General features: G+C 38.2%; 2 protein-coding genes across 3 annotated transcripts in view; one reads left to right on the plus strand and one right to left on the minus strand.

Moving 5' to 3' along the window:
* The window catches only part of ANO3 (anoctamin 3), a 225,775-nt gene that overhangs the window by 76,585 nt on the left and 123,488 nt on the right, over window positions 1–25,702 (minus strand). Inside the window, exons 12-13 of the mRNA XM_004708249.2 lie at window positions 24,495–24,591; window positions 16,382–16,442 (exon numbers count right to left, since the gene is read on the minus strand). Of these exons, the coding sequence (XP_004708306.1) occupies window positions 16,382–16,442; window positions 24,495–24,591 (158 nt within the window). The remainder of the gene's footprint in view (window positions 1–16,381; window positions 16,443–24,494; window positions 24,592–25,702) is intronic.
* On the plus strand, window positions 1,100–16,586 carry MUC15 (mucin 15, cell surface associated). Of its 2 annotated transcripts, XM_045291036.1 has the most exons (5): window positions 1,100–1,385; window positions 4,103–4,161; window positions 9,565–10,288; window positions 12,880–13,029; window positions 14,958–16,586. In XM_045291036.1, the coding sequence occupies exons 3-5, from the start codon at window positions 9,598–9,600 to the stop codon at window positions 15,116–15,118; spliced, it is 1,002 nt and encodes a 333-aa protein (XP_045146971.1). In that variant the 5' UTR covers window positions 1,100–1,385; window positions 4,103–4,161; window positions 9,565–9,597; the 3' UTR covers window positions 15,119–16,586. The 2 variants fall into 2 exon arrangements, with proteins under 2 accessions (XP_045146971.1, XP_004708305.1); XM_004708248.2 differs by lacking the exon at window positions 4,103–4,161 and having other exon boundaries at window positions 1,101–1,385.

Consider the following 25,702-nt stretch of genomic DNA (forward strand, 5'->3'; position numbering starts at 1 on the left):
ATTTAGAGTTTTCTTCCAGTAATTGGCTAATTTGAACATAACCCATAGAGTTCTATTGAGCTCCTTAGTTAAAAAGTTCACTAACTTTAACTAGCCTCGATTCATACCTTTGATTGAATAAGTTGTAGGGGTTAGTTTAGCTCATAACCACATTCTCAGAAACCCTTTGGATTTCAGCAATGTTTTAACTTTAGAATTACTGCCCTCTTTCCTGGGACCGATTGACTGGGCAGATTCTTTGCTTTCAAAGTGAAGCTGACCAGTTTCTGCATCTTAACTGAGGTCTCATTTTTCTCTCAATGGTTGGACACGTATCCCCTTGCACAACGGAAACCAAGGATGAATCCGGGCTTACTGAGACCTTGGCACCAGTCGCCAAATATTGATGTGCAGAAACCCTCACCTCCACCCCACCCCCCCAAAAAGAGCAGTTTCACTCTTCTCTCTTTCACAAGCCATGAAAGGAAGTGAGGGCCATGTGTCAGGTGGTTATCCCACTCTAGTGTTTAATCAAGCCCGACTGGAGATCCTCTGACCACTCCGAAGTCTAAGCAGAGGGAAATGCCCACAGAACGCAGGGTGAAACGGCCTGATCTAGAAGGCTCCCAGGACTCCTGGGTATCACTCGGCCATTCTCTGACAGGCCCCAGTTACACTCCACACTCCTGAGATTTAGCCCGACACCCGATCCCCATCCTGGTAATTACAGTGAACTTACACTTCAGAGCCTCCTTAAAGAATCCATTATGATTGACTCACTCTAGGCTAAGTGTGACTTTTTTGAAAACTCTTTTCAGTCCACTGCAGCTATCCCTCATGACAAACCCCACTGCATTTCCTCGGCTCCGTGTTAAGAACAGGAAAGGACAACAGCGGAGGAAAAGAAAGATGTTTACGGGTTAGGAGAACCGCTGTGGGCAGACAGCAACAGGTCCAGTGGTGCAGAACCTGGGGTTTGTCAGAAATTGCTATTGGACAAGAAAATTTAACTGTGTGTTTGTTTTTTTTTGCACAAAAGGTTTCAGTTCAAGCAAGAAATGGATGTTCTTTGTTTCACCACTTTGAAGAGAATGAGACCTCCCCCAAGTCTAAAGAACCAGCCTCTGAAAGCCCAATGGCTGGGCTTTTTTTAAGGACTTGGTGAGGCGATATCTCAAGCTGACAGCTGAGAAGCAGGTCAGTCAGGTTCTCAGGCATTCTATTATACAAGCAGTGCACAGCCAGCCGCGCCTAATTTTGTTTCTCTGGCACCCTCTCGCTCAGTGTGACTCTGTCGCATTTAACCCATCTTTTTTCGCTAACACTCAGCAGTCATTGGGACCCGGACCACAGTGATCAACTGCTATGTTTTAGCTCCTGTGTGTCAAACCCTCTGAGAACGGAAGGTAAGTGTGTGTCGCTGTGCTGGGTCTCTCTCTCTCTCTCTTTCTCTCTCTAGTTTAGTAAGCAAAAGGGAATCAGAGCAGCTTCAAACTTTGACAGAGTCGTCTGGCAGGTAACTACAGAGACCCTTGTAAAGCAAGGTAGTTGTTTTTATGAAGTAATTATCCTTCCAACTGAGAATTTGCCATTTTAATGGTGCTAACTTTAAGGATTACTAGAGGACGAAATGAGTTGAAGAGCTAAATGAAATTCTTACTTAAGGTGTTTGTGACTACAAGATAGAATTTCCTTATGGTGGATTTAATGAAGGTTTCAAAATACTTCAAGCAGAAATGGGAGCATGAACATAAAGTGAACACATATTTGAATGATTTATTTTAGTTAAATAGGGGGAGCTTTAAGTATTCAAACATGATATTGTAGAAAAAAATCTTGCAACATAATGGCATATACACTTCTACATCTTTTCCAAAATTTTCTTAATTAAAAATTTATCAAAATGCTGTACATAATTTTATTTATCTTGATATGACTCCATTTATAACACTCATTGGATATCGAAAAGGTTAAATTATAAACTTAAAAAGCCAAACTCACTCTTATTTGCTTGATTCTGACTCATAGCGACACTCCCAAAGCAGTATATCTCATAGGAGTAGTTGGCCTCATCTGGTTGGTTATAATAGCCAACGTTAAAGTTGGCAATCCAATGCTTACTTAATAGCATTACTTTACTATCAAAGACACCTATGGGATAAATCCATGGATACAGTTTCTTACAAATATTTTCATTCAGGGAACATGTAATACTCACTTTATTAAGAGATGAGAATTTTCTATTTACCCACTTTCTATAGAATATGACCTATACCAGCTTTTCCTACAGATAGTGAAATGTAATAGATGGTTAAAAATGGATTTTTTTAAATCGGGTCCATATTTACTTGTGAGATTCTTTTTTTTTTTTTTTCCTGTTTGACACTCACCCGATTACAGATAATTCTCAGATTAAGAATGTACTACTCTGGACAACTCTTACTTTCCCTTTAATATGACCAAATTTGCCCTCACTTTGACCAGTCCATACTTGCAACAGATTCATCATGACCAGTCCTTCCACTTAGTGCACAGGCATAGTCTGGATCCCTGTTGTCAAGGCACAAGGTCTTTTCGTGCACTAAAGGGAGGGTAAATAGGAGCCATTCAGACCTACCTACAGCTTAAAGACACACTTAGGGATGGATCTTACTGCGGACTGCCTACATTATTGCTGAGGACTAAGTACTCCCATGTAGCAGGGTGGCCTAGTGGATTACTCCTTGGGTTGCTAACTTCGTGGTTAGCAGTTTGAACTCACGGCCACTCGGGGAGAACGATGAAGCTTTCTACTCATGTAAAGATTGACTGAAAACCCTAGGAAGAAGTTCTAGTCACTCAAGGGGTGACTTTGAGTCAGAATAGACTTGGCATCAGTGGGTTTTGGGTTTATTTGTTTGTTTGTTTATGGAATACTATGGGAGTCATGGTAGCACTGTCAGGTAAGTAACCAATTAGATAGTAGTGGGTTTGGGTTAGAGGAATGTGTGTGTGTGTGTGTGTGTGTGTGTGTGTTATCTAGTTTCACACTTGTCTTTAAATAAAACATGACATTTAAAACTTTACCATATGTTGTGGGGCTTTTTGTTTGTTTTCCTGAAGGAAAGTCAGATTTCCTTTTTCCTTTCCCCCATCCCCATTCAGTTAAAGGAGAAATAATAGATTAAAGGCCCTTAGGGGAAAAAATCCTACTACTGGGTAGTCTTCTCACTCTCGCTAAACCTATCAGAAGAGATATTTCTAGAACAACCATTCTTGATGTTCCCTACTCGTGTAGCTCTTTCATTCCAGGAATGCACAGGCAGGTCCAAATTTGGAAAGCCATGCCTGAAATCTTGGTGCTCGGTGAGTCTGAGATTCCTATAGTAAAGAGGAAAAAACTCAGCTATCTTAATTGGCAGCCAAATATTTATAACAAAATATGATATAAAACATATAGGAGAAAAGTAATATAATGCCTGTGGTCATTTCACTATGGAAACATGCTTTCATATAATGCATTATGTTTTTATTTCATATTTCTGATACAGACTGAGTTTTGTCTGTATCATTCTTTCCTTATCTTGCATGGTTAACTGAGCATACCAAGGGATCCTATTTTTAAAATGATATGAAACGGGTAGGAATCAGTTACAGCAAAGAAGGTGGCTGAGCAGAATAATGGCTTAATGCATGCGCATGGGAGCAAAATTATGCTCAGATAAGGTGGATTTGCTTTGCTTTACTTAATGGCCAGGCTTGTTGGGGTGGGTTGGGGTGGAGGGCAGAGAGGGATTTGCGTGTGTGTGTGTGTGTGTGTGTGTGTGTGTGTGTGTGTGTGTGAGAGATCACCTCCTCTAGGCCTCCAGTAGTAATGTGAAACCATCTTTCAGTGCCAACATCAAAGAGAGGAAAGAAAATAATGTCTTTCTGTGTAAAGAATGATTTTTAAAAAAATAGATTATTCACTCTATAAGTGTACTTTTAAAAAGTGTTAAATCCCAGAAATAAAGACATTTAAATATATAAAAAATAGGATCTTTATTTATTTTATCAAAAATTGGCTGGGAATCTTCCTTTATGCCTCTTCCCTATAAGAATTCTACATTTATAAGTTTGGATTCTTGTTCATCTGTTTTATCAGTTCTCAGTTGGCATGGATTTAATTCTGACACATGGCACAGTGCCCCGAGGCACGGTCAGGTGTCGTACTGCTAGCTGCAAAGTTGGCAGTTCAAACCCACTGGCTGCTCGGTAGAATGAAGATGAAGTCATGTGACCCCAAAAAGAATTATAACCTCAGGAGTCCTCTACAGGGTCACTATGAGTTGGAATAGATTTTGGTTAGTTTTTGGTTTTGAAAAGTTTGGCGATTTGGCTTTTTTTTGGGGGGGGGGGCTGTCTTGAGTAGTTTGCGAGGCCTTTTTTCTACAGCATCTCAGAGTGAATTTGAACTCTAAGTGGGTGAACAGTTTTGCCCCACATATGGACTCCATGTCAACTTGAAAATTCCTCTTTTATTGTTCTTCCGTACAGTAGCATCAGTTTAGGTACCGATCAACACCAAGCACAACATAATAAAGCACCGCTGGATCCTGCATCCTGCTCACAATTGTCACGCTGTTTGAGCCCATTGCTGCTGTCACTTTATCAACCCATCTCTCTGAGGGTCTGCTCTCTCCCGCTGATCCTTCTTCAGTCCCCTGGCCCTCTTCATGACAGGCTCCACATGTGGGAGATGAACTTTCACCATTCTCCCTTCCATGGAGCATACTGACTCAACTTCCTCCGAGATGGAGTTCCTCATTTTGTGGCACTCCCTGGTATCATCAACACTCTGTGAACACCACCATTTAAAAGCCCCATTTTTCCGTTGGCTTCCTTATTCATTGTCCGGCATTTGTGTGCATACGAAGCAATTGAAAAGACCAAGACTTGTGTCAGGCACATGTCCTGAGTCCACAAAGAGACAGTTTCTCTCACATTGCAAAATTTCCCCTAGAAGCTTCCATCAGGAAGTTAACTGGTTGTCCTGCATTTCAGTCCCTCTACAAATATCTGCTACCCCTACCCCGTACTTTATCCTATCTCTGCTCCTGTCACTTTCTGCCCCTACACCATCCCCTAGGAAATAGTTGAACTTGGGTGCATCCAAGCAAGGCAGCCACAACCCAGCATCATTTCACACAGGAAATAGACACTACTAGATACACACCTGTACTCTGGAGAGAGTGCCTGGGAGAACAGGCAGAGAGACAGAACGCAGATTTAATGTCGGTCCTCTCGGCCCTGCTTCTTAAACTATGGACTGCCACTGATTGTGGGGTCCATAACTGAATGTGGGGGCCATGAGAAATCTGACAACCATAAAATGCTTTTGAACAGGTGATCAAAACTTAATGCAAAATCAAACGTGTACTGAATCCCAGGTGTTTCTGGCAGCACTTGCCTATGTGGCAAATTGCTCAGGAGAAAATGGGTCCCCAGTGGAAAAAGTGTCAGCCCTGCCTGGAGTCTAGGGCACCTAGCGAACCCCTATTCCACTCCTCTGTTGTACAATGTGCTCTGTTCAGTTCAGGAGGAGCCTGTACTTAACAGCAATGGCCTGATCCTTGCTTTGGCAAAATGTTCAGGCTGGGGTTCAGAATAACTTATGGTTTCAATTTCTGGCTACTTTTACTCCTTGAATATGAAAGATCCAAGTAAGAGGTGTACCCTGGTTTTCTTTGACGCCAGGAAGCATAAGCTATACCCAACAGCTATGTTTACGAATAAGAAGAATGCATCCTTATTCACAAAAGCCTTCGGCCACTCATGGATTGTTTTCTGAGTAGATGATAAACAGTAGTCACAACATAAAACCTTCTCCCTCTCTTCCTTTGCCTAGGAAATAAATTGCAATTACAGATAGATTGACTCATGTGAGATATAGGTGCCTTAGCTTTTCAAAGTGCAATGAAAAGCTGAATTAAGGGACAAAATCCCCTGGGCAGTCCAAAGTTACAGGCGAGGTGAACGGGAGCCACAACACTCACTTTGTTAATTTCAGGAAATGCATAGTCCTCATATGGAGACAGAATACAATCTCATTGCCATTATCTTTCCTCGTGTCAGAGTATGAGAAAACTAGCACAGTTGCAGCTCTGTTTTACCTCTCGGGTGACCACTTTGTTAGGAATTGAAGCACAGAATAGCTAGTTTTAGAAAGAACAATTCAAACCTCATAAGGAGATAGAATGGGGGCAGGCATAATTCATAAATTAATTGAACCGCCTACCTACACTTATGGCCAGCGAGTCAATTCCAACTCGTAGCAAATCTACCTTGGATTTTTCCAAGGCTCTGACTCTCTATGGGAGCAAATAATATCATCTTTCTCCAAAGGAGCCACCGGTGGGTTTGAACTGCTGACTTTATGGTTAGCAGTCCAGTACTTACCGTATAACACCACTCGGGCTTTGCTCAGTTGGATGAAAGCCTATGGTGTTTGCTATGAATCTGATATTTCTGCAAATTTGCCTATAAATATTTTTCAGTCAAACTGAATTTTGTATTTTAAATGTTCTAGGTGAGGGATTATTAATTTAAAGGTAATGAACTAGAGGTCCTGGAGGTGATTCTGCACATTCTGCTGTTCTGTAAACTATTTGGTGAAAGTGACTATTTAGAAACTAAAGATACACTTGCTAGGGTTTCCTTAAAATTATGAAGAGGTACTTGATGAAGTTCAAAACATTCCATTTTGCAATCTTTTAAAAAAATTGGAATTTTCAAGCTTTCTTTGTTAAATTCATAAAATTAGGAGAGGTTATGCTAGGAAAATGAAGGTGGGGAAAGTTCTAAAGCAGCTAAATACCAAATTCTTTCTTTCATTGCAACTTCCATTGCACAGGTAAGTAAAGATTAGCTTTAAATTAGACATGTCTAGGATGGAATCCTATCACTCTCTCTCAGTTACTGACAGTGTGACCTTAGATATGTCATTTTTATGCTTTTTGCATCTTCCCATTATTTGTAAAATGAGGTTGATCAACTTTTCCTCAGTATTTACTTTGCATGTTTTTAGGTAAGCATCACCAATTTTATTGGTTATTACGGAAAGATGCATGCTATACAAATAAACAGAATTATCGCTAAAACAAAAAGCCAGGTAAACATGACTAGGTTAAGGAAAATATAATGCTGAAGTTTCTTCCTGTTCCTTTCCCAATCAATATGGTCACCTTCCTTCCTGTAGTAACAATTTTACTCCCTTCAAATATTATTATTATTTTTTATTATTTGGCTTTTGAGCATATACACATACAATATCCACCAATTGAACTGCTTTCGTATGTGCAATTCCGTGACATTGATCATAGTTTTCAAGTTGTGCATTCATTCTCCTTTCCTTTCTGAATTGTTCCTCCCCATGAACATCAATCTGCTGCCTCTGAGCTGCCTGTGTAATCTTTCCATTTGCCGTGGCCAACTTGATCTTATTTAAATCGTTTTTAAAGAGCATAATGCTCAAGGTACACATTATTTACTTGGTAATCTCAACTATTGGTTGGCTTCAAGAACATTTCAGGCCATGGTTTTGGCTTAAGGCCTGATTTTGTTGTAAGGTTTATTGTCGGGCAATAATCTCATAGATTCACCCTACCTCCATGGCTCTGGAAGTCTCTACTCCCTGATAATTGGACATTCTCTGCTGCATTTTGCTCATTTGAACCAGGGTTCCTCGTTCAGTAACAGTAGTAGGAAGGAGCACCACCTAGGTTCTTCTGGTCTCATGTCCAAGGACGTTCTTAGTGGAGGCCATTCATGCTGTTATTTGCCTGTTTTTGCACTGTATACATACAGACTCACATACAACGAGTCGCTTTTTAAGTTCTGTTTTATAGAGATTAATCTGTGTTGTCGCTTGTAGGTCTAATCTGTTAATTTTCAGTGTAGAAATATTCTACAATGTTTTATAAAATCTGCTGCTGCTTGACATTTAGCTTGAAAACTCTCAAAATAATGTTTTACAAGATAATGTGCTTGTAAGTCCATCTCCCTTTTCTTAAAGTAGAAGTTTCTAGAGTGATAAGCAAAATTCATGAAAACCATTAATTTAGCAATGGGCGAGACCTCAAAAACCTTAGGGATTCTCAGGGATGGAGTGTCTGCTACAAGATTTACAGCATGAGTGCATCAGGGTGACTTATGCACATCGAAGGCTGCTCCTCAAGCAAGAGAAGCGAAGACACCTACAATCGAATGGTGATTACAGCGAGGGGAAGCTCACCAACTGTACCAACTGACAAATCAGGAGAAAGCAGGCTGAGAAGAGGTGTGGTCCTTTAGGGAGCGCTCATGAGAAATGGTAGACAATACTGGATTGAAATATTTCCAGATAAAACTATTTTCATCTCTTTTACTGTCTTATTGTTCATGTAGAACCCTGAGCAAGCCACCTGGCCACTCTGAGACTCAGTTTATCTCAAAATGAGGGTAAGGCCTCATTGCCCTCAGGATCTTTGATAGGATCAAATGGAATATTTGTGAATTCTTTAAACTAAAATGAGTGGTTAGAGTCCCTAAGTCCTTACTTTCAGACAGATACATCATATTACTTAATCATCAAAACACCACTGTAAATTCAGTATACTTATTAGTGTGATTATTTTACAGGTTATCTGTAAGGCCAGATTTTTATATAAACTTAATTCCCAAACCCCTTTCTGTACCATTCTTTTTATAATAGGTGCTACTTTCTTCGCTTAAGAGACAAAATGGTGCACTTAAATTCCTGAAATTTGAAACCCAAGTGCTGCCACTATCTACCTAAGAATTGTTTTTCAACATCCACTTTTCAACATCCATGTTGGCATCATCAATTACATTCTTCATTTGTAATATAAAAGAGTTGTATTAAATAATTCCTAAAGTTTAATTCTTCTTAGTTTGAAATTAAACAGGAAAAGGGGCATCATAAAAATGAAAAATATGAAAGAGGGATGTCAATTTCAAATTCAAATAACATCAAAATATTGATGCTAAAAAGTGTTTTCAAGTGAAGTTTATGGGTCTTTTATTGTAAGGACCTGATATAATTAGAGTATAAACAGTAATGCTACTTATATAAGATATATGCCAAATATCTTTATGAAGAATTTGTCTCCTTAGATTGAAGAAATGGGTCTGCCCTATATGTCCAATATTTACATTAAAAGTTACTTCTCAGATTCATATATACTGGGAATTTTAAGAAATTTATAAGAAAATGGAATTGATAGATTATGAAATTGTTCCACAAAATTTGTAAAACAGATGTGTGAATGTATACACACACACATAACTTGTCCAAAACCAAATGAACATTGAGTCTGGCCTAGACAAGTTTTTGTCTAGTATTATGGTATTTTCCTAGAAGCAAGGAAGGAATATTACATAGACATTAAAATTTAGGAAGTCTAGTTTTAATAAATAATTCAAAGAAAACAAAAATCTGGAGGAAAAAAATCGGTATTATCATCTAACATTAGATTTTTTGGATTTATTAACTCACAAAACATAAATCTGTTTTAAAAATTCAAAATGCTTCATTTAAAAATTCAAACTGCTGTTATTTTCTTCCAGCTACTTTTTAACCAAGTCTCCAAAGTCGGTACAATGTGGACCTTAGCAAAAGTTCTGTTGGTATCAAGTTTGTTTAGTTTACTACTATTTGGAACCTATGGGAAGGAATATTCAGAATTAAGTATAACAAACAGCAATACAGAAGTCTCAAAAACAGTTGGACATGAATCTATTCCTTTGGAAACTGGAGGAAAACTCGTCGAAGAAAATAAAGGAACCGTCAAGTCCAGCACAAGTAATCCCTCTGTGTTAGATCCATTAAATGAAAAACATGCCAAGGAGACTTTCTCCAGCGACTGGTCAACAGACAACTCTTCCAGGATTATAACAGCGGCATCTACACTCTCTACAAGTCCTCCCTTGATCCATAGCTTTGTTTCTAAACTGCCTTTGAACTCATCTGACAGAGATGAGCATTCTTTGCCAGTCTCAGTACCTGCCAATGCGACATCACCTTCTGTACCTTCAGAGATGTTCACGTCGCCGATGACTACTTTGACCAGGAATCACACAGACAACAGTTCCATGACTGTTAGTATCCAGCCTCCAGTACCAACTACCAGGTCTGTGACTCCCTTGATAGTGGAACCAACCACCTGGCTTCCCACAACCAATGATAGTTTTGCTGGCTTTACACCCTATCCAGAAAAGACCACTGCACAACCCACAGTAAAGTTTATGAATACTTCAAAAATCCTTTCAAATACGGCAGACCCCCAAGAAGGTAAATATAAATGGATTTCATTTTGATTGTATGTAAAACTAAATTTTTAAGAAGATTCTATAGATTAAATCTAAGAACTGCAACACACTTAAGGGGAAAGAAGACAATATAATAAATAGCATAGACAGTGCTTACTTTTGCAGACCAATTATGATATTCCCTAGACATATGAAAGTGGTTGTCATACTTACATTACTACATGCCAGTTAATAGTCAATGGCTGTATGCTAAGAGACGTGGAATAAAATGAGTAATTTAGGTCGCAAAGGGATAGAAACTAAAGCAGGCCAGTTTTGAAATAATGGATAAGAATTTTCACTGATTTTTAAAATAGTACATGCTATTTGGAAGACTATAATACAAACTCTTATGTGTCTCAGTGTGTAGTCTTAAAAATGGAACCATATGAATGAATTTATATATTACCTAACACTGGATAGCACAGGACAATAGTAGAACCTGATATAAGAATCTTTAAAACAAATTCAATGAAAGGAAAAGCTATTTAATTTTTAGTTCATTTGCTAATGAACATCATTTTAGCTTTGATTATCACAAGAAAATTGCATTATATAGATTTGTTTCATTTAATTTAAGCCAGAAAATGGAAAATCTCTTTAAGATTTAATGTTTCATTGACCATACTTTCTTTCATTTTGAAATCTAACCATAATTGTTTCCCAATTAATAACAATAATCAACACTCATACCCTCCTCCTAAAACTCACTAGCTTCCAGTGGTGTTTACTTGCAGATTATATTTAACAATGTAAAAATCAATTCATATGTAGAAATGAACATATAATGTTGTTGCCAGTGGGTAGGAGAAATTTTAAATTCTAAACTCTACTCTTTGTTTTAGTACCACAACCAAATTATTTTGTATGTATAATTTTAACATACATTTTAATTTATATATATTCTCATATTCCGTTATCAATATATATATTTTTAATTCCTTCATTTGTCTCTCTAAAGTGAATACAGGCAGCCCCAAGGTATAAACTAATGAGATCCACCACTGAGTTTATCTTTAAGTTGAATTTGTAGGTAAGTCGGAACAGTGGCACAGTCTTATTTAGGTTCCCTTCAGTATGAGAAATGGCTCTAAGCCTTTTCACTGATTTAAAAGCTTCATGTGAGGGTGATAGTGATTAAGTATTTGTCACAAGTAGGGACTGGTTCAATTGTTACTTTCACCAACTAAAACCAAACACTGCGATTGAGTTGATTGTGCCTCAGAACCGCCCTAGAAGACAGAGGAGAATTGTCCTTTTGGGTTTCTGAGGCTGTCAATCTTAAGCAGAAGATTGCCAAATAAAGATTGCCTTTATCTTCCACAGAGCTGCTGGTAGAGTGCAACCAGGACCTGCAGTGAGCAGCTGAACAGGACCCAGCTAAACCACTAGGGCTCCTTAAGCATTTCAAAGGGGACACATTTACAAGTTTAAGTGCAAGTGCAAGTTTTTGTTAAGGCAGACATCCCTAACTCTCTACATATAGAGAACTGCCTACATATTGAGAATTCTAAGTGCTTACTCCTAACATGATTCTCTTCTACTAGGTTTATTGAAAAAATGGTAACAGCAATTTTATTGCGCTCCAATGTGAAGGCTGCCCGTTACAGAATTGGGCAGTTACGTAGAATCAGGGAACCTAAATGATCCCTTGCCTTCCTAAGCCATAAGCTTCTCTAGAAATGGAAGGGAAAAAACACAGAACATTAAATACACCAAAACCTTGTACATTAGAATCATAAAAATTTGAAAAAAGACATTATTTTATATTGCTAGAGATAACAATTTTAGGACATCTCACGGTTTCTCCAAAATTACTATAGCATTATGATTCATCAGAATAAAACAATAATACTGTGAAAATTACATATAGAAATGACACACTATAACACTAAAGGTCAGACCTTCCTTACAAGTTCAGAGTCTCCTAAAGACACTGATTTGAAATATAATCTACTGATGACTTAGCCCCCAAATAAGGTATTTACTAAAGGAGGTGGCAGAGTGAAATTAACTCAGACCTATACATTTGTTCCAAAGATTCCCTGTGGGGCAAATATGTTACTTTGATCCATGTATTGTATTTGGAAATATCTCATATCATGATATCCTAAATAAGATGTATTTATTTTTTCCTTTTATAGTTCTTTTTCACTTGACATTTTATAAATTAATTTTCTATTACTCATTCCTTTTAAATTTTTAGGGAAATAAACTCAAATTTCATTTCCTCATTTAAGTTCATCAGAAATTCAGAAGTGAGAAAAAAATTAAAGAATTAAATTTTAACTTTCATATCAAGTACAAGTGGTGTAGATACAAGGAATCTCGATAAGACTAATGTTGACGAGGCAGCTATAAAATATTGATTTGTAAGTATTTAAGGTAATTAAAATTATAAGTATGATTTTATCAGGATGTATGTATTTTACAACACATACAAAATCACCATGATTTAGTTTTAGAAACATGTATAGAGGAAGTCCATTTGTACTGTTTTTATTTGAAGAATTATCTTTTATTTCTTAGCTGTAAATTAATTTACTTTCCCTTCTTTGTGTGTTTGTTTTGTAGAGAATAGAAATACAGGAGTAGTGTTTGGGGCCATTTTAGGAGCTATTCTGGGTGCTTCGTTGCTTAGTCTTGTTGGCTATTTGTTGTGTGGCAGAAGGAAAACTGATTCGTTTTCCCATCAGCGGCTTTACGATGACAGAAATGAACCAGGTAAAAAAAAAAAGATTTCACTATTCCATGTGAACACAGTGGTTTTAATTAAGTGAATGTGCTTATGCCTATTATATTGCTTAGAAGAAATTTATTTTTAAAAACTCCAAACAAACAAAAAAATCTGAAAGCTTTCATCTTAACTGCTTTGTCTCTCAGAGAATGAAACCACAATAATTATAAAACCTGTAAGTGCAATTTAAACATAACTTGGAACTCTTGCTCATTACATCAAAATTTGTTTCGAGTAGTGATCCCCACATTTAAAATACATTAATAAAATTAGAAGATACTGGTATGATATAAAGAAAAAAATCTGGTCTGATTAATAGTTAATTGAAAAGTCATTAGTTGCTGTTGTTAGATATATTAATAGATGTGATTTGAGTATCAATTTATTCTCTTTTGACACTCTTCTAAAGTTTACAAACCAATAATCACCCCTTAGTCACCATCTTAATGATTTGTTTAAAAATGTTTAAAGGGTTGCATATTTGTGTACATAAAGTTCAATATATTTCAATTCAAGAATTTCCATTCATATGCTGGGGGAAGCCAAACATGCTATCTATGAATGAGAAATGTATCTGCTAAATGAAAACAGTGCATTTTGATATTTAGTAATGAAACACGAATTAGAACATACATTAAATAACTTCAAATGTTTAAGTGATCATTTCTTTCTTTTCTGAATTCTTCAGACAAACACAAATGTGTTTCGTCCTCGCACCAGACTTTGGCCACCAGAACAAAGAGCTGAATGCTCTCTGCGGGGGTCTGGCTGAGAAGTCCTACTGATTTTTCTATAAGCTCAGGTCATGAATGAAAAATTACTAATTTTCAGAACCAAGTACATTAATTATAAATTAAACTAAAGTTGGCTTATTGGCTTCCAGTAGTAAATTTCCAAATCTTGTCTTTTCCTGTATCTTTACAAGCTAATCTTATCAAATTGATACAATATAGTGGGGTTGTCATTTAGTTATAAGAGACTAACTAAAATATATTTGTACTTCCCCCTCAAAAGCAACATCAGAACAACAACGAGAACACCTCATCTGGTTTGCATCAAGTCAAGTAGGGGTCAGGGCAGCCAATGTACCGTACATGGTTTCTCATGTCTGGTCTCTCAGAACTCTAGTCCACCTTGCTTCTACGGCGTCTCCGGGTGGACTTGAACCTTCAGATGAACAGCCCTTCATGCTGACCATCGTGCTCACTACCCAGGGAACCCCAGTTTTTAGACACTTCTGTCAAATCCCTACGCAGATGAAGATACTTAATTAAGTGACTAAATTGATAAGCAGGTCACTACATGTAGATCTGGATTGTGCATGTTTGTTTTCCTTTGAAAATCAATTCATGAACAATATATAGGACTACTAGTTGAAAGGGAAAAAAAATGTGCCCTGTATCAGCAATAAGAAAACCTCAAGTAAATGACACGTGGCGTTTACCAGAAGGAAACAAGCTTTAATGAATAGCTCTTTTTTTCATCTCTATTTTAAACAGCACAATCACAGAGTTGCCAAGATACTTGCATAATAATAACATCAATTTTGAATTCACTTTAAAATATTTTTATGCTTTAAATTAAACATTATGAACACTGACAAGATTCTGAAATTGTCAAGATTCCAAAGTCAACGATGCACATATCAATACTTTTGTAAACATAGTGATGACATTCTTTTGTGGTACTTTCTAATTCATGTTTGACCAACTATAGTGAAATTTTGTAAGTAAAACTGTTCCCTTTGTCTCAGAGAAATGTGACTTGAAAATATCCTTATTTAAAATTTCAAAATAGTATCTAAAATAATCTCTATTTATTCATCTAGTACAATTCCTAGATTGAATAACATGTCCAAGCCTGTGTCTTTAGATTCTTGCTATAAACTATTTTGTTTTTGTTTGTTTTTTTCTAGTTCTTCGATTAGACAATGCACCTGAACCTTGTGATGTGAGTTTTGGGAATTCTAGCTACTATAATCCCAGTGTGCTTGATTCATCTATGACTATGGGCCGAGAGCGTGCACAGGAGGGCATTCCTATGGACGACATACCTCCACTTCGGATCTCAGTATAAAACTAAGGGGGAAAAGCCTTCAGATATCCAGTGTTCCCCGACATTTGGCCCTCTCCTAATCCACCCACCGAAAGATGATGCAGGATCACTGTTACGTGGATTATGCAGAAGAGCCAAAGCAGGAGTCTAACACAGAAGCACACAGAAAGAGAGACTCACCAATGGGTTTCTTTTCTTACGTTTTTTGGCTAGGCTACAACACACATTAACTAACACTCATGAGGACTGATCTGTAATTTATTAAGAAGTGATGTTCATGGAATCGGGTAACACCGTAAGATTCTACCACGAGAGCCTTGTTAAAAGAAAGCCTTGAACGACATGTAGGGACTTTTTGTTTGTTTGTTTCAAACAGAAACCAACGTTTGATTCTTCATGATTGCCATTCTTTGGGCAGGCATACTTTTGACTAGGTATTAGAAGGATTATGTTATTTTTGGTTTACACTGTTACAGAGGATGGAACAAAGTTCTTGTTATTGGTGGAATAGGAAACAGGAAGGGAGAAACCAATATTCCAGGATTTGTTTTTCATTTTTCTGCGTGATTCCATACATATGGTCAGCTTCTTGGGGCTATCAGGTTGCCAACGATTTTATAGGTAACTGACCCATGGTAGAGAAGCCACTAACTGGTAAGGTAATAGTTTCTCTAAAGAGTTCAAATGGTATCAAATTCTAATCTGGCTGTATACATTTTAAGTTTCAACTTGATGCCTTAAAAAAAAAGCAACTGAGAAACATGGTGACAAAAGTGAGGCATTGCCTACCCTTGCACATAACTTGTTAGATTCAGGATTTATTTCATATTAGACATTGTTTAATCATATATGGAGTATATTCTGGGCATCTGAAAGTATGAAGTCTGGAGGTTCAAAAAATTAAAATGAGACGTAAGCAAAGAAACAAACTTAAAACTGGGGACCAAAATTTCTCAACAACCCTGTGACCAGGATTAATGCAATAAGGTTAATTTGGATTCTAGTATGTTTCTGTTTGTCTTTAATGACTATTTGCTTTTAGCACGAAAAGCATGCTCTCTAGTTTATAGTAATGTCTAGGGCTTTAGAGACTAGAAGACTCAATCAAGAGATACACTCTCATAGAAATGACACATGTGTATAAAGGGTAAGTACCAAGCAAGGGATTTGATTGCTAAAATAATACATGATGTGTGTGTGAGAGAGAATGTACGTGACAGAGATAATGACATACATAATAACCTCAGCAAATGAGAACTAGCAAGTAAATAATAAGACACTTACCCCAGATTGCCATAAAAATAGCAAAGAAGACTGTTCCTCCATTATCAAACAAATAGGTCACCTTAATGGGAAACAGAAAGGTTAGTTCCAACAACACTGGAATCATCCAATATGAACTGTTAGCACTTAGGCACTATGATTCCCCCCAATGGAAATATGTTATTTGATCATTTGTAAATATAAGAGATGATATTCTTTAATGAAATCTGAAGCCATTTGTGTCCTTTTCTTATTAGGCAATGTGAGTGAACTGCATTCCTTCTCCTTCCTTATCCCTTCCTTCTGGTTCTAATTGTACCTCACCTCCGTTCTTGCTAACAAGTTCAGCCCCGCTGGGAAATATTTCTAGGCCACAGAGAGTCAAACTATAACGTGAGGCTATTTGACATGAGCTTCGCAAGTGAATCATTCCTGTGTGCACTTTCTATAAATAAGGTTCCCCAGAGTGGGGAATATTTGAAAATGCAGCCAGTGACCACTTTGAGGGACATGGTATCAAAATGATATTCCATTCTGACGTGGCTTTCAGGTGATCCGTGGGTCCAGCAGTGGCTACAAAAGGGAATGCGTCCCAGGGTAAGTCAGTTTAGGGTTCATAAATCAACAAACATTTGGGATCTAAACCCCCTGCGCCTGAATTAGACATTACCTGAACTTTGAGAAAGAATAATGTACAGTTATGCAATGTTAACAAGATGCTCATAGTTGCAAGGTTTATTTTATCTTTAAAAAGTGCTGGTTAAATTCACTCTGTTTCCTTTTCCTTTTCATAATACCAGTATATAAGTTATTCATGAAGATTAAACCAATGTAGTCAAATCAATTAATATGTTGGCAATCATATAATACCACAGAAACAAAGCGGAAACTACAGATTCCACTTGAGAGAGCGAGAGCGAGAGTGGAATAATTACAGCCAGCGAACATCAGAAGGAGAGTGGGACTAAAGGAGGTCTTCTTTGCTCAGTCTAAAGTGCTGAGGTCGCTTCATGAAGCCATTACAAAGCCCGTGTCTCCATTTTAATTGTAGCCTCTGAACATACTATAAAGCAATATGTAAAACAGTAACCATGAGATAGATTTCCCAGTAAGGTAACATCAACATTCAAAAGATGTGCTCATTTTAGAAGCTTGTAGCTAGAAGCAAGATGTCTTACATGGCTCTAAAATTCTATGACTTTACAGACTGGGATTTCTAATAATGTAGGAATTGGTTCTCAGAACAAACATCAGTACACATTATGTGCAGGTGTTAAATGATAAAAGTGAATTCTTACAGAGCTCATAAAATTATCCCAAGCAGGAATTCAGTTTTCTTTTGTTTTGTTTTGTTTTTCCTCCTAAAGGTGTCCTACAGAGACACCTGTGGCTGCCAGGAAACTGAACAGCGGTCTCTTTCCCTTTATAAACAGGCAGAGACCAGAAAGAGCCTCTTACAGTGTGAAAGCAGAGACCGAACACAGGGGAGCCTAAAGGGCCACAAAGGAAGTCTGGCTCTCCCCTGCTTCAAAAAGAACCACGCTTTTCGAAAAGTGGCAAATAAAAGGCCACTCTTTACAAATGGGGTGGTGTAGACACAATCTGTCATAGTTTCTTTTTCAAAGCGATCCCCCTGTATCTCAACAAATATTCCAACTTTCTTTCATAAAGTTTAAACTTTTTCCCTTGACCTCTTGAGCAGGGTTGTCAAATGATGACATCTACTTACTACAACTGGAATGGTAACTTTTTAGAACTATATCCATAGCTGAGAGTGAGAGAAGCATGCTAGCGTCCTGGGAAAGGGATGACATACATGGCCTAAGAGATAAAGCCAGCGTAGGAATTCAGGACTTCGGAAGTTTTTCTAAGGAACAGTCTAATCATAGAAAAGTATTACTTGAGATGTACTGGTCATCCCATAGGGAAAGTATTTTGCTAATGGAGTCCATGGGAATAGAGATAGTAATTAGTCTGCTGTTCTGTAGTCCTGGGGTAATGAAAATAACTTAACGCCTTCACCTGTTAACAGAAACTTTGGAGGTTCGAGCCCACTCAGGGGTGTTGAAGAAATGCCCAGAGACTGCTTCAAAGAACTGAGCCATTGAAAACTCCATGAGGTTGTATTCTGACATCCCTAGGATCCCTAGGAGTTGGAATTGACTGGACATCAACTATTTTTTACAAAACAATGCTGGTGTTTGTACCATGAAGTGCTAAGGAATTCATTTGGGGTTCTAGCCATAGGAATACTAGCATTCTAATATGAAAGTACACTAGAAATGAAATAGATAGAAAGAAGTTCCATGCATGTCTCCAGTGCCCCAGAATTAAATTACAGGTGTTTGACATGAGACTACACAGCCTTCTGCTCATAAGACAAAAGACCTGCTTTATTGAAAAAAGAAAATTGCTCAAGTTGTGAAAGCCAGAATATTTCTTTCCCAAGCAGTGTGCCAGGCTTTTCTAAAAAGTAAATAGAAGCTTGTCCTATCTAAAAGGCAAATACTTGCAATGAATTTTTATATTGGCAAAAAGATAGCTTGTTTTTATTAACAGGGAGACATCTAGAAATGCATTTTCTTCTTCATAGCTGATGTGACTTAGGGTAATAAATGAAGATGGGCATGACTACTACTTCAGATAAAGCTCTGCTCAAGCCTAAATTCTCCATTATTTTGACATCTAATTTCTCTTGAACAACACTTTTGTAGAGTTCTATAAGTGTAAATGTGGGTATTTAAAAATATATATAACTATAATTTCTTTTTAGTTAGGAAATATTGAGTCTATGTCTCCTCCACGGCAGCTTTTCAAAATTGCTGGATCCATCGACTGCCCTCAATTCTCTGCTGACTCAGTGTCCCTGTAGGACAGAGGAGAAGTGCTTCCTAGGATTCCAAGACATTTTTCCCCAATCATTTTACTGGGGGCTCTTACAGCTCCTAAAACAATCCGTACATCCATTGTGTCAAGCACATTCGTAAATATGTTACCATCATCCTTTAAAAACTTTTTCTTTCTACTTGAGCCCTTGGTAGCAGCTCCTCAGTTTTTTCTTCCCTCTTCTCCCTCCATCATGAACCCTTGATAATTTATAATTATTATTTTCATATATTACACTGACTGCTGTCTCCCTACACCCACGTTTCTGTTGTTTGTCCCCTGGGAGGGGTGGTTCTATGTTGATCATTGTGATTGGTTCCCCTTTTCTCCCCCCACCTTCCCCCTACCTTCATGGTGTTGCTATGAGGGTTTTATCTGTCCTGGACCATGTGTCAAGAGCTCTTAGCTGTACCAGTGTACATGCTCTGGTCTAGCCTGATTTGTAAGGTAGAACTGGGGCCATGATAGTGGTGGGGAGGAGCATTAAAGAACTAGAGGAATATTGTATGTTCTGTCAGCTATACTGTACCCCGACTGGCTTGTCCCTTCCTTGTGACCCTTCTGCGAGGGGATGTCCAATTGTCTCCAGATAGATTTTGGGTCTCCACTCCTCTCCCACCTCGTTCACATTGATACGATTGTTTGTTCTGGGTCTTCTGATGCCTTGATACCTGATCCTGTCAACACCTCATGATCGCACAGGCGGGTGTGCTTCTTCCGTGTGGGCTTGTTGCTTCTCTTCTAGATGGCTGCTTGTTTATCTACAAGCCTCTAAGACCCCAGAAGCTATATTTTTTGATAGCTGGGGACCATCAGCTTTCTTCACCACATTTACTAATACACCCATTTGCCCTCAGCGATTGTGTGGGGAAGGCAAGCATCACAGAATGCCAGGTTATTAGAACAAAGTGTTCTTGCGTTGAGGGAGGACGTGAGTCGAGGTCCAATGCCAAGACTTTTTTTTTAAATAGGAGCAGATACCCTTATCTTTCTCCTTTGGAGCAGCTAGTAGGTTCTGAAAAAAAATGTTGTTTTAGGTGCCAATGATTCAGTTCTGATTCACAGTGACCCAATGCACAACGGAAAGACACATCACGAAGTCCTGCCCATCAACACAATTGTTATTATCTTTGAGCCTTTTGTTGTAGCTACTGTGTCAATCCATCTGTGGAGCACCTTCCTCTTTTTGCTGCCACCCCCCACCCCACACTTACCAACCATGATGTCCTTCCCTAGGGACTAGTCTCTCCTGACAACATATCCAAACTATGTGAGACAATGTCTCCCTACCCGTGCCGCTAAGGAACACGGTGGCTGAACTTATTCTAAGGCAGCTTTGCTTGTCCATTGGGCAATCTGTGGAGCTTTCAATATTCTTGGCTAACGCTATACTTCAAATGCATCAATTTTTCTTCAGTCTTCCTTATTCAGTGTCCAAGTGTCACATGCATATAATGTGATTGAAAACACCATGGTTTTGGTTAGACACACCTTTGTCTTTAAAGTAACATCTTTACTTTTCAACACTTTTAATTGGTCTTGTGTAGCAGACTTACCCAATGCAATACATCGTTTGAAGTCGTGACTGTTGCTTCCCTGAGCTTTGATTGTGGATCCAGGCAAGATTAAATCCTTGACATTTTCAATCTTTTCTCTGCTTATCTTAATGTTACCTATTGGTTTGTTTTGAGGATTTTTGGTTTCTTTACATCAAGATGTAATCCATACTGAGGGATGCAATCCCTGATCTTCATCTGCAAGTGCTTCAATTCCTCACTTTCAGCAAGCAAGGCTGTGTCATCTGCATATTGCAGGTTGTTAAACCTTCCTTCAATCCTGATGCCTCATTCTTCTTATTCGCCAGGGTCTTTGATTATTTGCTCAGTATACAGTTTGAATAAGTAGGCAAGAGGGTGCAACCGTGACATAACCTTTCTTGATTTTAAACCATGCACTATTTCCTCATTCTGTTCACACAACTGCCCCTCGATCTGTATGAGCACAATAAAGGTTTTGCATAAGCACAATGAAGTGTTTTGGGATTCCCATTCTTTCCAAGGTTGTGTGTGGGTTGCTAGCACCTACACAGTTAAATACCACTGTATAGGCTATTAAACACAAGTAGTCTTTCTGGGAGTCTCGCTTTCAGCCAAGATCCATCTGACATCAGCAATGATATGCCTTGCTCCATGTCCTCTTCTGAAGCTCGCACCTCCCTGTCAATGAACTGCTGCAACTGTTGTTGGATGATCTTCAGAAAGAATTTATTGACGTGTGGTATTATTCTATAATTGAGCATTGTTGAGTCACCTTTCTTTGAAAGGCATGCACACATGGATCTCTTCCCGACAGTTGGCCAAGTAGCTGTTTTGTAAATATCTTGCCATGGCCAGGGAGCGAGTCCAATGCTTCATCGGTGAGTTCAAACATTTCCCTTGATGCTCCATCTATTCCAGGAAATTTGTTTTGGCTAATGCTTTTAGTGCGCCTTGGACTTCTGTCAGTAGATTAGGTCCTTGCTCATTTGCTATCTCTTGAAATGGCTGATATGTACCAGTTCTTTTTGGTACAATGACTCCATGTAGCCTTTTGGTCTTCTTTTGATGCCTCCTACATTGCTCATTATTTTTCCCCCCAGAGTCTTTCATTGTTGCAACTCAAGGATTACTTTTTATCCCTATAGTTCTTTCAGATTAAGATATGCTGAATGAGTTCTTCCTTTTAAGGGTTACAGCTCTACATTTTTATATATTTTATTATAATAATTGACTTTGTCTTCTCAAACTGCCCTTTGAAATTTTCTGTTGAACTTTTTCACCTCGTCGTTTTCCCTTAGCTACTTTACAAGTAAAAATTTCAGAGTCTCTTCTGCGATCTACTTTGATATTTTCTTTCCTTCCCCCTGTCCTTTAAATGACCCTTTGCTTCCTCGTGCATGATGTTCTTTATGCCATCTCATAGCTCAATCCAATCAATTCTCTTGCCATTAGTGTTCACTGGGTCATAACTGTGCTTGAGATGTTCCAGATTCTGAGGAAATGCATCAAGGCGATATTTTGGCTCCGGTGAGTTTGTTTTAATCTCCTTCCACTTCAACCTGAACTTACATATTAGCAATTAATGGTGGTCCAAAGTCAGTCCCTGGTCTCAGTTTTGCTGCTGATATTGAACTTCCCTCTTATCTCTTACAACAGACATGGTCAATTTGATTTCTATAAATTCTGTCTGGGGCAATCCACATAGATCGTCACCATTTGTGTTCTTGAGAAAAGATATTGGCAGTGACATTGGACTTGCGAAATTGTTTCATGCAATCTCCAGCTTCATTTCTATCACCAATGCCATGTTTTTCTTCCATTTTGTTTCCAACTTTTTCATTCCAATAAGCAATAATTATCAAGGTATCTTGATTGCATTTAATCCATACGCGATTGAAGGTGACAGAATTTTTCAATTTCTTCATCACTAGCATTGGTGGTTGGTGTATAAATCTGAATAATAGTTTTATTGAGTGAATTTCTTTGTATGCAGATAGATATTATCTTATCACACCCAGCATTGTATTTAAAGGCATATCTTGATATGTACTTTTCAACCTGAATGTAATGCCAATACTCTTGAATCCTTTCTTGGAATGAAAAACTATATGATATTCTGATTCTAAATGGCCAGTACAGTCCATTTCAGCTCATTAATGAGTAGAATATAAATCTTCATGTATTCTACCCTATTCTTGATGACTTCGAATTTTCCTGGATTCATACTTTGTACATTCCAAGTTCCAGTTATTGACTTATGTTTGCATCTGTTTCTGATCATTCTGAGTCAGCTACATCTGCAAATGAAAGTCCGCAAGGCTTTCTTCCACAGTCTCTAGTCCCTCCCCATCGTAGTGATGGCCGGCTCTGCTGAGAGAGAGCAGCTCCTCCCCAGTCATACTCTGACTTGAGGGCTCATCTTCTAGCATCCTTAATACAACGTTCTTCTGTGCATGAGGTTGTCAGTAACTGATGATGCTTTGAAGCAATCCAGAACGTTTCAGTGGCTAGCTTCTCCTCAGAAGGGGACAGCCAATGCCTTCTCCATAGTCTGTTCTTCGTCTGGAAGCTCTGCGAAAACTTTTTTCACTTTAGGTGACCCTGCTGGCTTTTAAAACCACAGTGACATAGCTTCTAGTATCACAGCATGACACAACCACAATAGTATGGCAGAATAACAGACAGGTGGTGGTCTGAAACAATCAGATTCTGCAGACTGCTAGTTATCACGGATGTTGATCTCTGAACTAAAAACTTAAGCGGCTTCAAGCTAACTCAAACCTACAGGTTCACACATTCCTTAGAGGATGAGTAGAGAGTTCAGGCGGTGATGCCATCCTCTCTGATTTTCTTAGTTCTAAACTCTTCGCCAAGGCAGAAACCCTTATTTGATGCACCTGTATAGGAGCTATTTTAGCTGTAGACTTCAGTCTATCCCCTGCCACCACCGCAAAAGCATTACTGATTTAAGACTATCTCTTTTTAACATGGGGGTCCAGGAAGCCCTTTAGCAGAATCATCTCAGAAACTTATTAATATCCTAGTATCATCTTTGGCCTAATGAGGTTTGCACTATGGATTGACTGATGCTTTGCTGAACAAGTTACCAAAACCTAAACAAATAACTGTAAGGGATAGCTAACTTAATTATTTAGAAATTAGGTAGCTGTTAGAATTATATATTAAAAACAAACAAAACAGCAACTCAGGACTCTCCTACTTAGTGATTTCACTTGAAGTAGGGAATTCTAGCATGATGGGAATATGTAGCGTGGTCTCAGTGCTTTTAAGTGAGTATGGAAATAGTATTAAATTGCTTAATTGGCAAAGATTACATCTTCATACTTTTAAAACTTCAAATCTAAAATACTCATAGATGGAAATGCTCATTTCCTAAAATACAATTTTTGTCATGTGATGCAACTGATTTTTCCCATGAAAACATATATCTGAAATGTTCCTTTTATAACTGCAGAAGATAATTATTTAAAAAAACCTTTTTATTGGGATTGGGGTGAAACTTTAAGGAGAAAATTGGGTTTCCAATATGAAGAGTAAATAAGGACCATTTGTATTCATCGTTCTACGTTCTTAAAGATTCTGAAACTTCGGAGACATTCGTATTGATGATAAGCCAATTGCTGGAGGCGATCACATTGTGTGCATCCCAGAAAGAGTCAAAGTCAACAAGGAGGGGGGTGGGCACTCACCTTGGCATAGACACAACTCTCATTGAGTCTCTGCAGGGAGCAGTTCTTGTCACAGAGGGGACACATGAGGACTTCACTGGCCGCACAGATTTCTTGACTGGAGAAACAAAGAAGAAAGCGAGACATGAACCTCTCAGTGTGGGAAAGGGCTCAGCCCCGGAGCCAATCCTGTGGGAAGCAGCAAGGCAGAATGCCGAACGGGAAGACCTGAGACTAGCAGCAGTAAGGTTCAGGAAACACAGAACTCTACATTGTGACCCTAACTCAAACGTTTTGGGATATCTGTGAGACAGACGTTTTTGGTTGCTTCTTTAACTTTAGGAGAACAGCACTGGAAAGATACTGTAATAATAATCGGCATGTTTCCAGACTTTTTTTTCCGGGGGGGCAGGGGTGTGTGCTTTTCAACAGACACATGATTTCACTGCATGCATGATAACTGTATGAGGCAAGACCCAATATTGTTTACAGATTTGTAAGTGGTTGAACTGGAATCTAACTTCATCATCCTGTTGTGTCAGTCTAGTGGTCCTCCTTCCTTCTCCCTCCCATATGCATGACAGAATCATCAAAACAAACAGCACCTAAAATTCACGTAGCTTCATGAACCACACTGCAGTCCATTGGTGCATAATGGTCATTAAATACTGAGGGGGTTGATATTTTTTTTGCAGAGCCTGAAGCTCACAGTTTTGGTGATGTGACAAAATTTTATATATTAACATACATTGTATCTTTTTAGAATATAATTTCATGACATATGCTTCTTCAGGTCTACGCTCAATTGCCTTTAAAATATCAGCACAAATTATTGATGATTTTGTGATAGGCATAAGACATCAATGATGATTTCTCAGACGCCTCAGTGTCTGGGGTTTCACAAGCAACTTATTTTTTAAAGGTTTTGTTTTCTGTCACATGTAGTGCTTTCCCAATGTACAGGCCCTGGATAAAAGTTTTACAATAAATCATCTTTGCAAGTGTTGAAAGAAATGTAAAGGCATTGGGGAAAAATGCCTGGAAATGTACTATTGAAAAAAGTTCAATTGGAAAAATGAGCATCTTTCAAATGAGGCTATAGATCTTTATAAGAACAAACAGCCTTGTCTTTATCCAGCAGAGCTGCTGGTGGGTTTGAATCACCAACCTGGCACTTAGCAAATAAACACCCAACAGAAACATCAGGGCTTGTTTCAAAGCGATGTGTA

The sequence above is a fragment of the Echinops telfairi genome, unplaced genomic scaffold, assembly GCF_000313985.2.
Source record: "Echinops telfairi isolate 266 unplaced genomic scaffold, ASM31398v2 ScPeMD7_60;HRSCAF=208, whole genome shotgun sequence".
Taxonomy (NCBI): domain Eukaryota; kingdom Metazoa; phylum Chordata; class Mammalia; order Afrosoricida; family Tenrecidae; genus Echinops; species Echinops telfairi.

Coding starts and splice junctions, on each gene's coding strand:
- MUC15 (XM_045291036.1), top strand. CDS start 9,598: ATGTGGACCTTAGCAAAAGTTCTGTTGGTATCAAGTTTGTTTAGTTTA. Junction 10,289..12,879: donor TACGGCAGACCCCCAAGAAG/GTAAATATAAAT, acceptor TTTGTTTTGTAG/AGAATAGAAATACAGGAGTA. Junction 13,030..14,957: donor CGATGACAGAAATGAACCAG/GTAAAAAAAAAA, acceptor GTTTTTTTCTAG/TTCTTCGATTAGACAATGCA.